Below are 13,270 nucleotides of genomic sequence, written 5' to 3'. Positions count from 1 at the left end.
GGCGGCTTCGGGAATAGGTAGATCAGCTGCTTTTATCTACGGTAGAGGCAAAAGCCGCCCTGCCGCTATGTCCAAATTAAAGCCCTGACCTGCTGCTATGTCCAAAAGCCCTGCCAGCCGCTATGTCCCACATAAAAAATAAAGTGCCCGCCCATGCGCCAGAAGAGGCGGGTAAAACACACACACACACACACACACATGCTCAAATTACTTACAATAATACAAATTACAATTACTTACAAATTACATTAATTTTGAATTCCTCCCCCCTCCCTCTGACCCACATACCTTTTCCAGCTGTGTCACAGAGGATTTCAACTCTGCTCTTGTCTGCCATGATGAAAATGTAAAAAATGTAAAAAGAAAAAGGCAAAAGCTGCTGAGGTCAGGCTGGGTTAGCTGCTGCCAGAGCCTCCAATGGATGACTCTGCTTAACTGTTTAAAAAAAGCCTCTTAAAAAAGTGCCCTCTACAGGAGGAGGCGAGAGAACCACGTGCCTCATCTACATAAGGAATTTTTTGCCTTTTAACCCTTGCTTAACTCTGTTCAAATGATCATAAAGATAGACTAAAGGAGGACATGGTTCTCTCGCCTTAAACAGTTAAGCACCAAGCAGAGTCATCCACTGTGACTCTGGCAGCAACTACCTCAGCCTTTTTCCTTTTAATTTTTTTTTCTTTTCATGATGACAGTGGTGAGGCCCTGCCTCCCCTGATTGCACGCCACTGATACTTACACACAATTATGCATAGACAAAGTTGCATATTTTCAAACATACTGTCTTTACCATTGATTTGTTGCAAACAAAGAGATATAATGCAATGTATATTTCATGGTTTATGGGAAAATGTAGCAGGAGCACCAATGGTTGTTTAAGTTCCCCAAATATACAGTTAAAACATATTTTTTTCATTACGCTAAAATATATTTATGTTGGATCCAATTGGAACCTGAAATGAAGTCTCTCAAGAAATGCTAAGGGTATAGGCTTGCCTAGTAAATTAAAAAAAAAATCCCAAGAAAGGATTACCAATCAATTTTTGTTTGTTGCAAAAAGAAAAAGAAAGAAGAAAGAAAGAAAGAAAGAAAGAAAGAAAGAAGGGAGGGAGGGAGGGAGGGAGGAAGGAAGGAAGGAAGGAAGGAAGGAAGGAAGGAAGGAAGGCCTTAGAAGAGTGAGGAAAATCCTCAGGGACAATTCACACCCTGGTCATCCCTTCTTTATCGGGAAGGAGATATAGAAGCATAGGCAGCTGCACAAACAGGCTGAAGAACAGTTTTTATCTGTGGGCTGTCAGACTCCTGAATGAAACATAACTCTACAACAACATAGTATGATTGACTTGTGGGGCATACGAGACATGCAATAAATTCACATGGTACAATAGGATGGGGTGTTTTTTAGTAGGATTCACTTGGCTAGGGATTTTTTTTTGTCTTTCACTGTGAGTTGTATTGTGTTGTGGGGGTGCACAAAGGGAGGCTCAGCCAATCTCATTGTATACATGTTGTACTCTGACAATAAAGGTTTTAACTGAATTGGAAGGAAGGAAGGAAGGAAGGAAGGAAGGAAGGAAGGAAGGAAGGAAGGAAGGAAGGAAGGAAGGAAGGAAGGTGAAAGGAAAAAGAATAAGTCAATGTAGCCATCAAAAGTCAGCTTTGATTGCATCCAATGGATTTCTTATACAGTAGAGCAGCAGAGCAGGGGTGAGGAAGCATGGCCTCCTTTATGACTTGTGGACTTCAACTCCCAGAATTCCTGAGCCGGCTGGCTCAGGAATTCTGGGAGTTGAAGTCCACAAGTCATAAAGAGGGTCATGCTTCCTCACCTCTGCATCAGAGGTGATATTCAGCAGGTTTTGATCAGTTCTGGAGAACCGGTAGTGGAAATTTTGAGTAGTTTGGAGAAACGGTAAATACCACCTCTGGCCCTGCCCCCATCTATTCTCTGCCTCCCAAGTCCCAGCTGATCGGGAGGAAATGGGGATTTCCCCCCTGGATTGGGTGAGAATGGAGATTTTACAGTATCTTTCCCCTGCCATGCTCACCAAGCCACACCGACCAAGCCACACCACACCCGCCAAGCCACGCCCACAGAACCAGTAGTAAAGATTTTTGAATCCCACCACTGCTCTGCACATAGAGATCGAGAAGGCAACAGAACTTGCAGCTCTCAAAAAAAACACCTGTAAAATAACAGATTTGAGACTCAAAAATGGTAGAACTGAAAAGTGGAAAAAAGATCATTCAAATGCATGGAGTTCTTTTTGCTCTTGGTAGTTCTTCTCCCTTGCATTATCGACAGCTGGGGTAACACTACTTACTCCATCACTTGCCACAGACTGAATATATATTAAACCAGTAGGAAACCTATAGCTATTTAGATGTTGCTGAACTACTGGCATCCATCACCATTAGCTATGCCACCTGGGGCTCCTAGAGGCGGTTAGTTCTTTCTCGCTCTTTTTTTTGGGGGGGGGGAGAAAATTGTAAGAGCTGCTTCAAGAGGCTGAACATCTGCACTGCCTTTTAAGCACCCTTCCTAAACCTACGGCAGATTGAGGATGCGAATGTTCAGATGTAATTTATGTGATCGAGTCTGCTCGCACCTTGGGGGATTAAACCAACCATTTGTGTGTATGTGTGTGTGTGTGTGTGTGTTTTGTTTCTGAACGTCAGGCACTTGGCGAGGCAACGGCTAATCAGTACCGAGCAGATAATGACTGCATTCATTTTAACCCTGGAAAGGACTCGCTAAGCATTTATTTCTTGACAAGGCTGCAAATGATCCATCCTCATTTTCTCCAATTATTTCCTGAAATTTCTTGCAATTATGCCCCAATTTTATTCCAGAGGACAACTTGACAAAAATGTGTGCTCCTCTTGTCGCCTTCTTGTTTTATTTGGAATTTGCTTTTAAAACAGCAAAAGCTTCGTGGATGTGGCATTCTGTTATACATTTTTACTACAGTTCCTGGCATCTGATACATCCATTTTTTTTCTCCCCACCCGTACAGTTTTAACTTTCTTTATGCTGTGTTTTATAAATGTTTGGGTTGGTGTGAAATGCCCACTCTGAATAATGTGTCATTTCCAAGGGAGGGTGTGTGTGATAAGTGTTACTGAAGATGTGGTGTGATTTACAGACTCACTAACTTGATGAAGGGCATTTTGACCAGTGACAAAATGTTTCACTCACATGTGCATCTAAATGATAACAACAGTCCATCAGGAGGGCATGAATGAATATGTTGGTGGGAGAAGACAAATGGGTTATGAACTGGCAATCAGTTTGTTCCCATCCAGCTGAAGAAATGAAACAATCGGATTTCTGCCAGATGTGATCATTGTTAGTTGAGCAGCATATGAGGCTTAAAAAGAGGACAAGAGAAATGATCAAAGAATTTTGGTGCCCAATGTATGCCATACCGAGGCTTGGTGGTACAGTAGTTAGAATAATAGCAATAGCAGTAGACTTATATACCGCTTCATAGGCCTTTCAGGCCTCTCTAAGCGGTTTACAGAGAGTCAGCATATTGCCCCCAACAATCTGGGTCCTCATTTTACCCACCTCGGAAGGATGGAAGGCTGAGTCAACCCTGAGCCGGTGAGATTTGAACCGCTGACCTGCTGATCTAGCAGTAGCCTGCAGTGCTGCATTTAACCACTGCGCCACCTTGGCTCTAGAATGCAGTACTGCAGGCTAATTCTGCCAACTGCCAGCAGTTCGATCCTGACAGGCCTGAAAGTTGACTCAGCCTTCCATCCTTCTGAGCATTTTTTTTTTTTTTGCCATTTGGTACTGTCCATGGACAGTAAAATACACTTGCTCCTTGGGAAGAAAGCTATGGCAAATCTAGACAGCATACTAAAAAGCAGATATATCACCCTGCTAACGAAAGTGCATATATTCAAGGCTACGTTTTTCCCAGTTGCAATGTATGGATGTAAAAGTTGGACCATAAGAAAGGCTGAGCGCCAAAGAATGGAGGCCTTTGGACTCTGATCCTGGAGAAGATTCCTGCGAGTCCCTTGGACTGCAAGGCAATCAAACCGGTCAGTCCTAGAAGAGATCAACCCTGACTGCTCTTTAGAAGGCCAGATCCTGAAGATGAAACTCAAGTACCTTGGCCACCTAATGAGAAGGAAGGACTCACTAGAGAAGAACCTAATGGTGGGAATTATTGAGGGCAAAAGAAGAATGGGATGACAGAGAATGAGGTGGCTGGATGGAGTCACTGAAGCAGTCGGTGTGAGCTTAAATGGACTCTGTGGGAAGGCTTGGAGGAATATTGTCCATGGGGTCACGATGGGTCAGACATGACTTCGCAATTAACAACAACAATCGGTGCATTCATATTCATCAGTAACTATTGAATGGCACATCCTTGGAAAGCATAAACAGCCAGTTCATACCATCGGACAAATCTCGCCTTGAGTCCAGCTTGGGAGTCTACTGTTTCTTTCTAAAGATAACCCACCAAACAAGCTTTGGGAAACGTCATCTCCATTGAACTTAAATAGAGGTGTAGTGTATTCTGGCACTTACCCTAACCAGCTGCTGTGGGAAGGGTCCTCTCGAATTTTCTGGCACGTTGATGGGTGGGATGACCCAATCTCGCTTTTGACGCCTGAGTCCATAAGAATTCTGGTGATGACGCCACGGGAGCAAAATGTTGCCAGGTTCTTGAAGGTCTGCTGTCATGTTCTTCTTTCCTTTCTGTTGATTTGGGAAAGAAGGGAGGGGGAGGGGAAAGTCTCATTATTTGGCTTTCATGGAGTTTCATGAAATAACAGCAAACAAAAACAAGGAGTCAGTTGTTGTTGTTATTGTTTGTTTTTGCTCTCCCGCGCGTGAGAGAAAAATCGCTTGTCAGAACCGTTGTTATGTTGAGGCTTATTTGAGCTGGAAGATTCCTGGAGAAAAAAAATAATAATATTGTTCTTATAATAAAGCAAACATTTCTGCATTACAGCAGCGTGGGGTGCTTTTATTGACATATGTGCTGTGGCTTCATTTTTTACTCATGTTTGGAGCTGTCATTAGACAATCAAGCCTTCTTTCACGACGGATTGTCTTCATTATACCAGCGGCTGGAAGCTTGATCAGCTCCTTTGAGGATGAAAATCTGCAGATTTCTAATAAATACAATAAATCACAAGAGCCAAAGGGAACAAACCACAAATAGTCGCAGCATTACCGGAGGGAGGTCAAAGACCATTATAAATGAGCATTCGTCAATAGCTCTGAATTTGAAACTAGGTGTCAGGCCTGCAGTGGTTCCTTTAAGAATCTTTGGCCTGCCACACTCTCATTAAGGGGGGGGATTAGCAAGGGGTAGAATGTGTTGTTTTCAAAATAAAAAATTCCTTTCTAGAAGCTCAAGGACATCTTTTGTCTCCAAAACCTTTGCACCTGATCGGAAGCAGTTGGGTGTAGGTGCTAGCGTGGAAGAAGATTGGACCATGTGATGGACTGTGGGTGTGGGGACAAGATCATGAACTTTTAACTGGGTGGGATTCTAATGTAACTTCCAGAATTGGGATTCCATAGCACGATGCCAACATGCCTGTCTTATTAAATTGGAATTTTAAGGATAGTTTTGCCTTTGACTCTGATTTAATTCTGCATGATATTTGGAACATTGACACTAGGACTGAAAGTCATCAGGAAAGATCCAAATACCTAAAAAAGGTAAAGGTTCCCCTCCCACATATGTCCTAGTCGTTCTGGCTCTAGGGAGCGGTGTTCATCTCTGTTTCAAAGCCAAAGAGCCAGTGCTATCCAAAGACATCTCCATGGTCATGTGACCGGCATGACTAAATGCCGAAGGCGCATAGAATGCTGTTACTTTCCCACCAAAGTAGTCCCTATTTTCTCTACTTGCATTTTTACGTGCTTTCAGACTGCTAGGTTGGCAGAAGCTGGGACAAGTAACAGGAGCTCACTCCGCTACGTGGCACTAGGGATGTGAACCGCCAAACTGCCGACCTTTCTGATCGACAAGCTCAGCATCTTATCCGCTGAGCCATCACGTCTGTGTCAATATGCCTAGTCCTCAGCTTACAACCACAACTGAAACCAGAATTTCCATTGTGAAGCAAGATGGTTGTTAAGCGAGTCATTCAAATTTTATGACCTTTGCCACGGTTGTTAAGGGAATCACGGCAGTTGTTAAAGGAACCGTGCAATTAGGTGAATCTGGCTCTACTTGGGAAGGTTACAAATGGCGATCACATGATCCCGTGGCCCTGCAATTGTTGTAAATACATGCCAATTGCCAAGCACTTGACTTTTGGTCAGGTGACTGTGGGAAGTCTGTAATGGTCGTATGTGTGAGGAATGGCTTTAAGTCACTGTTTTCAGAGCCGTTGCAACTTTGAATGGTTGCTAAATGATTGGTTGTACATCCCAGTCTACATACTACTTGAACATCAGAGGTGGGTTTCTACTGGTTCGGACCAGTTCGGCCAAACTGCTAGTGGTTTGCCGGCCTGGGTCACTGGAACCAGCAGCAACCCAGGCCTGCCACACCTCTAAACCGGTTCCCTGGTCAGCATGGCATGTTTTTTTTTCATTTTTAAATGTTCTGCACATGCTCAGACCTATTTATGGGCAACTGTGTACATGCATGGAGCGTGCGACTGGTGTGTGTGCAAGCGAAGCATGCACATGTGCACAAAATTGCACACACACTGAACCGGCAGTAATGCTGGCAGCAACCTGCCCCTGTTGTACATGACCAGTTTATCACAGCTAGGAAGAAGGAGGGCGCCATTTTGGTCTGGTGCTGAAGACACCCGTCTAGAAACAACCAGGAGACAGTGAGTTCTAGTTCCATCTTAGCTATGAAAGCCAGCTAGGTGATTTGAGCCAGTCACTCGTTTTCAGTCCAACTATCTCGATTGGTTTTTCTAAGGAAAATGGAAAGAGGAAGGAGTATTCAGTATGCCCACCACCCTGAGTCATTTATTAAAAAAAAAAAATCATATTTTTTGGAGTATAAGACGCACCAAGATTTTGAAAAGACAAATTTTTTAAAAAAGTTTTTGCACTCTGCAGACCTCCCAAAAATGGCCCATTTTTCGCAAACACGAATCCTTTTGTTGTCAGAAAAGGCATGCATAGCCTTTAGGCTTATAGAGTGCTTCTTGGGGCTGGGGGGGGCTCATTTTTGCCCTCCCCAGCCCCCAGGAGCTCTCTGAAAGCTTTCTACAGGCTTTGCACAGCCATTTTTGGTGAAAGGGGTGGGATTTCGGGAGGCAAAAAATGTTGTATTGTGTATATAAGACACACCCAGATTTTCCCCTTCTTTTTTGAGGGAAAAGGGTGCGTCTTATACTCCAAAAAATACAGTAATAAAGATGAGATTTTTAAAAATCCCAGATTTCCTGGGTTTCCTCAGTATTATAATCCATGGCAAGAACAGAGGGCTAGAATTGTGTAGGAGTTAAATCTTGGGATGGAACTGAGATGTTGATGCTCAAGTCTCATATAAACATAGGTCTCCTTTGGATAATTTTGAACCCATCCTTTATTTTAGCTGGCCTACCTTTTCTGAGAAACACATATTCCACATATCTCAACAGAAAAGGGAGAATCTAAAGGTAGCAAGCGGGGGGGGGGGGAATACAACTGCTTTAAAATGTTGCAGGCAGATGCCAGATTTGTACTCTTGGGCACTTCAAAGTACCGTTTAAAGATCAAATCCAGAGTGGTGTTTTCACATTCCTACTTTGTGTAATTCAGTATTTCATTATTTTGTCTCTTTCTTCTTAGCTGCCTAAAGTGCCCAAGTGAGGGGAGAGGGAGGTAACGACTATGTGCATGGGAGCCTGCTGAGTTGAATAGAACTAAGAGGTTTAGAGCGAATTGTTTTCAACTTTCCTAAATGGACTGCATACAGCTGCTCCTGTATCTTTCTTATACGGTGGCACTAAATCCTTAGGGAATCCCATTTAATCTCCTTCTGCCATTCTCGATGCTTTTACAAGAGCAGTCAAGGCACAGCTCTTTTGAATGGGATTTATCTGTTCATTATGTTTAAATGCTCATTTTGAATGTTTTGTTTCTGTCTCTAGTATTTTAATTTTTGTTCGCCAATGCTAAAGTGCTCTGGGACTTTAGAATTCAAACAGACAGACTCCTGCCACACAACATTCCGGACTTTACAACTGTTGATAAAACAGTCAAAAGAGTCGGGATAGTAGATGTGGCAGTACCTGAAAACGGCAGAATAAAAGAGAAAGGACCAGAGAAGACCTGCAAATAGAAATAGAACGATTGTGGCTAAAGAAAGCAAAGGTCCCACCAATAGTAATAGGCACCTTGGATGCAATCCCCCCCAAAAAACTGGAGCACCATTTGAACACTATCAGCATTGACAAATCTGCCATCAGTCAATTGCAAAAGGCAGCTTACAACCTGTGACAATATCTCTCACACCATCAAACATCAACAACTTCTTTTCCCAGATCCTTGGGAAGGACTCAACAGGTGGATAAAAATGCCAAATCCATATAATCTGGTTGATTATATGATGAACTATAAGAATAGTGATTAAAAATGATAATAATGGAATGACAAAGTAGAAACAAGGGTGGGTTGCCTGCAAACAATAACTGGTGGGATGATAGTATAGAGAAAATCATAAAAAATGAAGAAGCTAAAGTTCATTTAGCTGAGACCTTGGAATTCAAGCAGATAAGCACTGGCCACATAAAATGCTGGATTTAACAACTGTCAATAAGAAAACAAAAAACAAAAAAAAATGTCGATAGTGGAGGTAGCAGTACCTGCAGACAGAAGAAGAGAGGAGAAAGGACTGGGGGCAATCACAAAATACAAAAACCTGCAAAAAGATTTGTGGCAAAAGCAAGTAAAAGTAGCGCTATTAGTAATAGGCACCTTGAGTACAATCCCAGAACAACTGGAACACCACTTGAATACCATCAACATTGACAAACTCACCATCGGTCAATTACAAACAGCAGCTTTAGTCAGAAGAGCTTACATCTGGCAACAATATCTTTAACCCCTCATACATCAACATGTCTAGCCCAGGTCTTTGGGAAAGATTTGATGCATGGATAAAAATGTCAAATCCAGTGTGAAAATCTGGATGGCTATGTGACAAATTTGACTCGGCACTATTCTGGACAGGGGTGTCCACAGGGAAAGAGGATTAAAACAGTCAAGACTGTAGCCATGAGTTTGCTTTTAGAGGTGGGACTTTCATCATGGAGTTGCAAGTATCATCATGATTCAAATTTTATTTATATAAATATATGTATGTATGTATGTATGTATGTATGTATGTATGTATATATATATGTATTGCGTCACAACCCCTGGTATGCCCAAATATGGGAGGGAGCATGCTGCTTTCCTTTTCTGTCTTTCGACTCACCCTAGGAGCCGAAATATATATCCTTTTTACCAGCAGATGGAGTCAGGCTGTCAATCTTGTATCACTGATCTATAGGATTTATGTGAAGTTTAGGAACACAGTGTTTGAAACATACATTAAGTGACCTATGTTATCATCATCTAATTCACATTTAATCCGTTTGGCTAGCAATTCTTTTAAAAAATCGTGTTTGTTGAACAGTAGCTGACAAATGTTTACAAGGAACTAAATAACCTGACTCCATAATGTGTAGAAAAGAAGAAGAAAACAAAATTCACTCACCCACACAAAATAGCTAGAAAGACAGATAATAATCCTTTTCGCATTTGCCATATATCAAGAGTTTTACTGATAAGAATTCTGTCATAATTTTAGATGTATAATCTACCCAGATTCTGATTCCTGCCTGTGGTGTTCCTTTATTTTACATGACTACTATCTCCATACTGTAAGAAAGTTCTCACATCATGTACTCTAAATGTGCTTTCAGGCCCCCAAAGTTGAGAACCCTGATGTAGGAGTTTGGTCTAATGGTTAAGGCACCAGGCTAGATACTGGGAGACCATGAGTTCTAGTGTTACCTTAGGCATAAAAGCTGGCTGAGTGACTTTGGGCCAATCACAAGAGACTGTGAGTTCTAGCCCCACCTTAGGCATAAAAGCCAGCTAGGTGACTTTGGCCAATCACCAAGAGACTGTGAGTTCTAGTCCTGCCTTAGGCATGAAAGTTGGATCAGTTATTCAGCCAAAATTACTTTAAATGTTCTGCTGAATTAGCTATTGATCTAAAATTTCAGAAAAGGAAGTTGGCTTTGTAACTCAAAAGATGGAAATGGGCGAAGCAGAGATAGATGTTGGTCAATAGTTAATGGGACAGAGATCAGTAGTCCAAGACCCAAACTGCATTCACCTATTCAAGCATAACTGCTTTTTTTTTTTGGGGGGGGGGGGGCAAAGGATTTCTGATGGAAGAAGGCAAATGATGGATTATCTTTTGGACATGTGCATTTTTCATACATAGAAACCTCAGATTATCTGTGACTCTGAGGGTCTTCCATCCTCCCACCATCAGAACTGATGAAGCCTCCTGGATGGGAAGCAAAACGTTTTCTTCTCCTTCCTCCAGGAAAAAAAACAAAACAAAGCCCAGTTGCCTTTTGAAGAAAAGCATTGTTGAGATAACCACGACCTGGATGACTAAGAATCTCCACAGACAGTCAGATCGAATAACATACACATTTCAGTGCACTTACTTCAAATGAGCCAAGAGGAAAAATGGAAGGAAAAAAGCACAGAAAAATAATAATAAAAAGACGATATAAATTATGATTCAAAGGAATGATATATATGAATGAAGCCAGTCTGATATCCCAAGAGATCTAGGAAATACAGAATGTGAAAACCTGCATCAGTACCATCTCACATACATTTCCCCCCTATTACCCTGTTCTTCTTCTTTCTTAAAATTAAAGATAATTGAAGATAGTGCTCAACTGTCTGTCATCTCTCATTTACCAAAGCTATTTGTCCTTTATTTGTAGATAACAATGATGTACATTTTAAATGTTAATAGATCACTTCATATTTATGTATATGTATATGTGTGTATATATATGTATGTATGTATGTATGTATATTTGTATTTAGTAACACAATATATATATATATATATATATATATATATATATATATATATATGTGTGTGTGTGTGTGTGTGTGTGTGTGTGTGTGTGTGTGTGTGTGTTTGTGTGTGTGTGTATACCTCCCTTTATTTATTTATATAAAGGTATATATATATACACATACATACATACATACATACATACATACATGGGTGTGTGTGTGTGTGTTTGTGTGTCTGTGTGTGTGTGTGTTTGCATTTAACATTACACTAAAGTTATCCAGGAATTCTAAATATTATCTCTGCCAGTTATTCTTCATATTTCTTCCTTCTCCTTCCCCAAACCATTACTTTTAGATAACTAGAGATTTTAGATAACTGCAGAGTTTCCCAATCCAAAATTGGTGGTGCGGATTGATGTCAGATTTGATCAGCAAACCAGCACATCAAATCCCCATGGGAAGTAGAGGAAAAGTCCAAAGGTTGTATCTACGCTTCGGAGGAAGCATGGCTGGTCCATCTCATTCACAGCAGCTAGATAAAGTTGGTAGAGAAAACACACACACACACACAAACACACAAACACACATCCCTATCTCTCCCTCTTCATTTCAAATAATGGCTGCATGATAGAAAATTTAATTGGCTTTTCATTGCTTGCACAATCCAAAGAGTTCATGCTCCCGGCTCCCACCCTGTTGTTTACAAGTACCTCAGGTAATCAAGCACGCACCACACGTTCCTTTTCTTTCCTCAAAGCCTCCTTGTCACCCCTTCAAATGATCTTTTGTACTGAGAACCTCTCTTTGTTGATGATGTATTCTCCTGAAACATGTAAATAAATTGCCCACATTTTCTGATGTTCAAAGCTGAGTCAAAGTGTATGGATAAAACTCTGGTGCGTCTGAACATCAAGCAACCCACTTTTCTGACTGAAATGTTGCAAGCAGGTTTCAAAAACCACAACCGCCTTACTTTTGGGGTGGGGTAGAAAGGTGGTGTGGGAGTTCCATTCTCTTTTGAAAGCAAATTCTCAAAACTGAGGCTCGAAGCTGGAGTTTATTCCAGTAGTTCCAGAAGCTCATAGACATGTGTAGCTTCTAAGGTAAAGGTTCTCCTCATACATATATGCTAGTCATTTTTGACTCTAGGGCAGGGGTGTCCAAGCTTGGGAACTTTAAGAGTTGTGGACTTCAACTCCCAGAATTCCCCAGCCAGCCATGCTAGCTGGGGAATTCTGGGAGTTGAAGTCTTAAAGTTGCCAAGGTTGGATACCTCTGACTTAAATCATCATTTGTGTCCTGAGGAGAGTTTGGAATTAAAAAAATACACAAAATCCGGAACCTGGCTGGGGAATTCTGGGAGTTGAAGTCCACAAGTCTTAAAGTTCCCAAGTTTGGACACCCCTGCTCTAGGGGGTGGTGCTCATCCCCGTTTCAAAGCCAAACAGCCAACATTATCCGAAGATGTCATGTGGCTGCCATGACTAAACGCCGAAGGGCGCATGGAACGCTGTTGCCTTCCCACCAAAGGTGGTTTCTATTTTTTCTACTTGCATTTTTACAAGCTTCCGAACTGCTAGGTTGGCAGAAGCTGGGACAAGTAACGGGAGCTCACTCCATTAAACAGCACTAGGGATTCGAACCTCCCAACTGCTGACCTTTCTGATCGACAAGTTCGTTGTCTTAGCCACTGAGCCACCACGTCCCTGATTGGCTTCTAAAGTTAAGCAAAAGCCTAGTAACAAGAGAAGAAGTTGAACAAAAATCCTATCAAAGCAATATAGATGGGAGCAAAAGTGTGTGTGTGTGTGTCTGTCTGTCTGTCTGTCTGTCTGTGTCTGTGTGTCTGTGTCTGTGTGTCTGTGTGTGTGTGTTTTGAGGAAATAAAAAAAAATAGTCAAAGTGGTGGCTGCAACTATTCACTTGAACCCCTGCTCACTTTTTACACATGTTGTAAATAGATTGCCCATTAAGAGGGGCAGGGCTTCAATTGGGCTATCAGAGCCACCATTTTGATTTCCCCAACCTTCCTATGGATAGCCCAATGTACCAGAGGTGCTATTCAGCCGGTTCAGACTGGTTCGCCCCAACCGGTAGTGGAAATCGCAGGTAGGGGGCGGGCCCGCCCACCGCCCACTCACCCTGGCTCTATGTCCTCCTATTTAGGCACATTTTCAAGCTGCATGCATGGGTGCAAGCCACATGTACGATCAAAGTGCATACATGGAAGGCAAGCACATG

At 42.0% G+C, this 13,270-nt stretch overlaps 1 protein-coding gene across 1 annotated transcript in view; it reads right to left on the bottom strand.

Annotated features, from left to right (window-relative positions):
* CDH4 (cadherin 4) overlaps window positions 1–13,270 on the bottom strand; it is a 425,687-nt gene that overhangs the window by 337,882 nt on the left and 74,535 nt on the right. Inside the window, exon 4 of the mRNA XM_032219093.1 lies at window positions 4,547–4,717. Coding sequence (XP_032074984.1) covers window positions 4,547–4,717 — 171 coding nt within the window. The remainder of the gene's footprint in view (window positions 1–4,546; window positions 4,718–13,270) is intronic.

The sequence above is a fragment of the Thamnophis elegans genome, chromosome 5 (genome assembly GCF_009769535.1).
Source record: "Thamnophis elegans isolate rThaEle1 chromosome 5, rThaEle1.pri, whole genome shotgun sequence".
Classification (NCBI taxonomy): domain Eukaryota; kingdom Metazoa; phylum Chordata; class Lepidosauria; order Squamata; family Colubridae; genus Thamnophis; species Thamnophis elegans.
The sequence above is the reverse complement of the archived record's forward strand: the minus strand, read 5'-3'. Positions and strand labels throughout refer to the sequence as shown.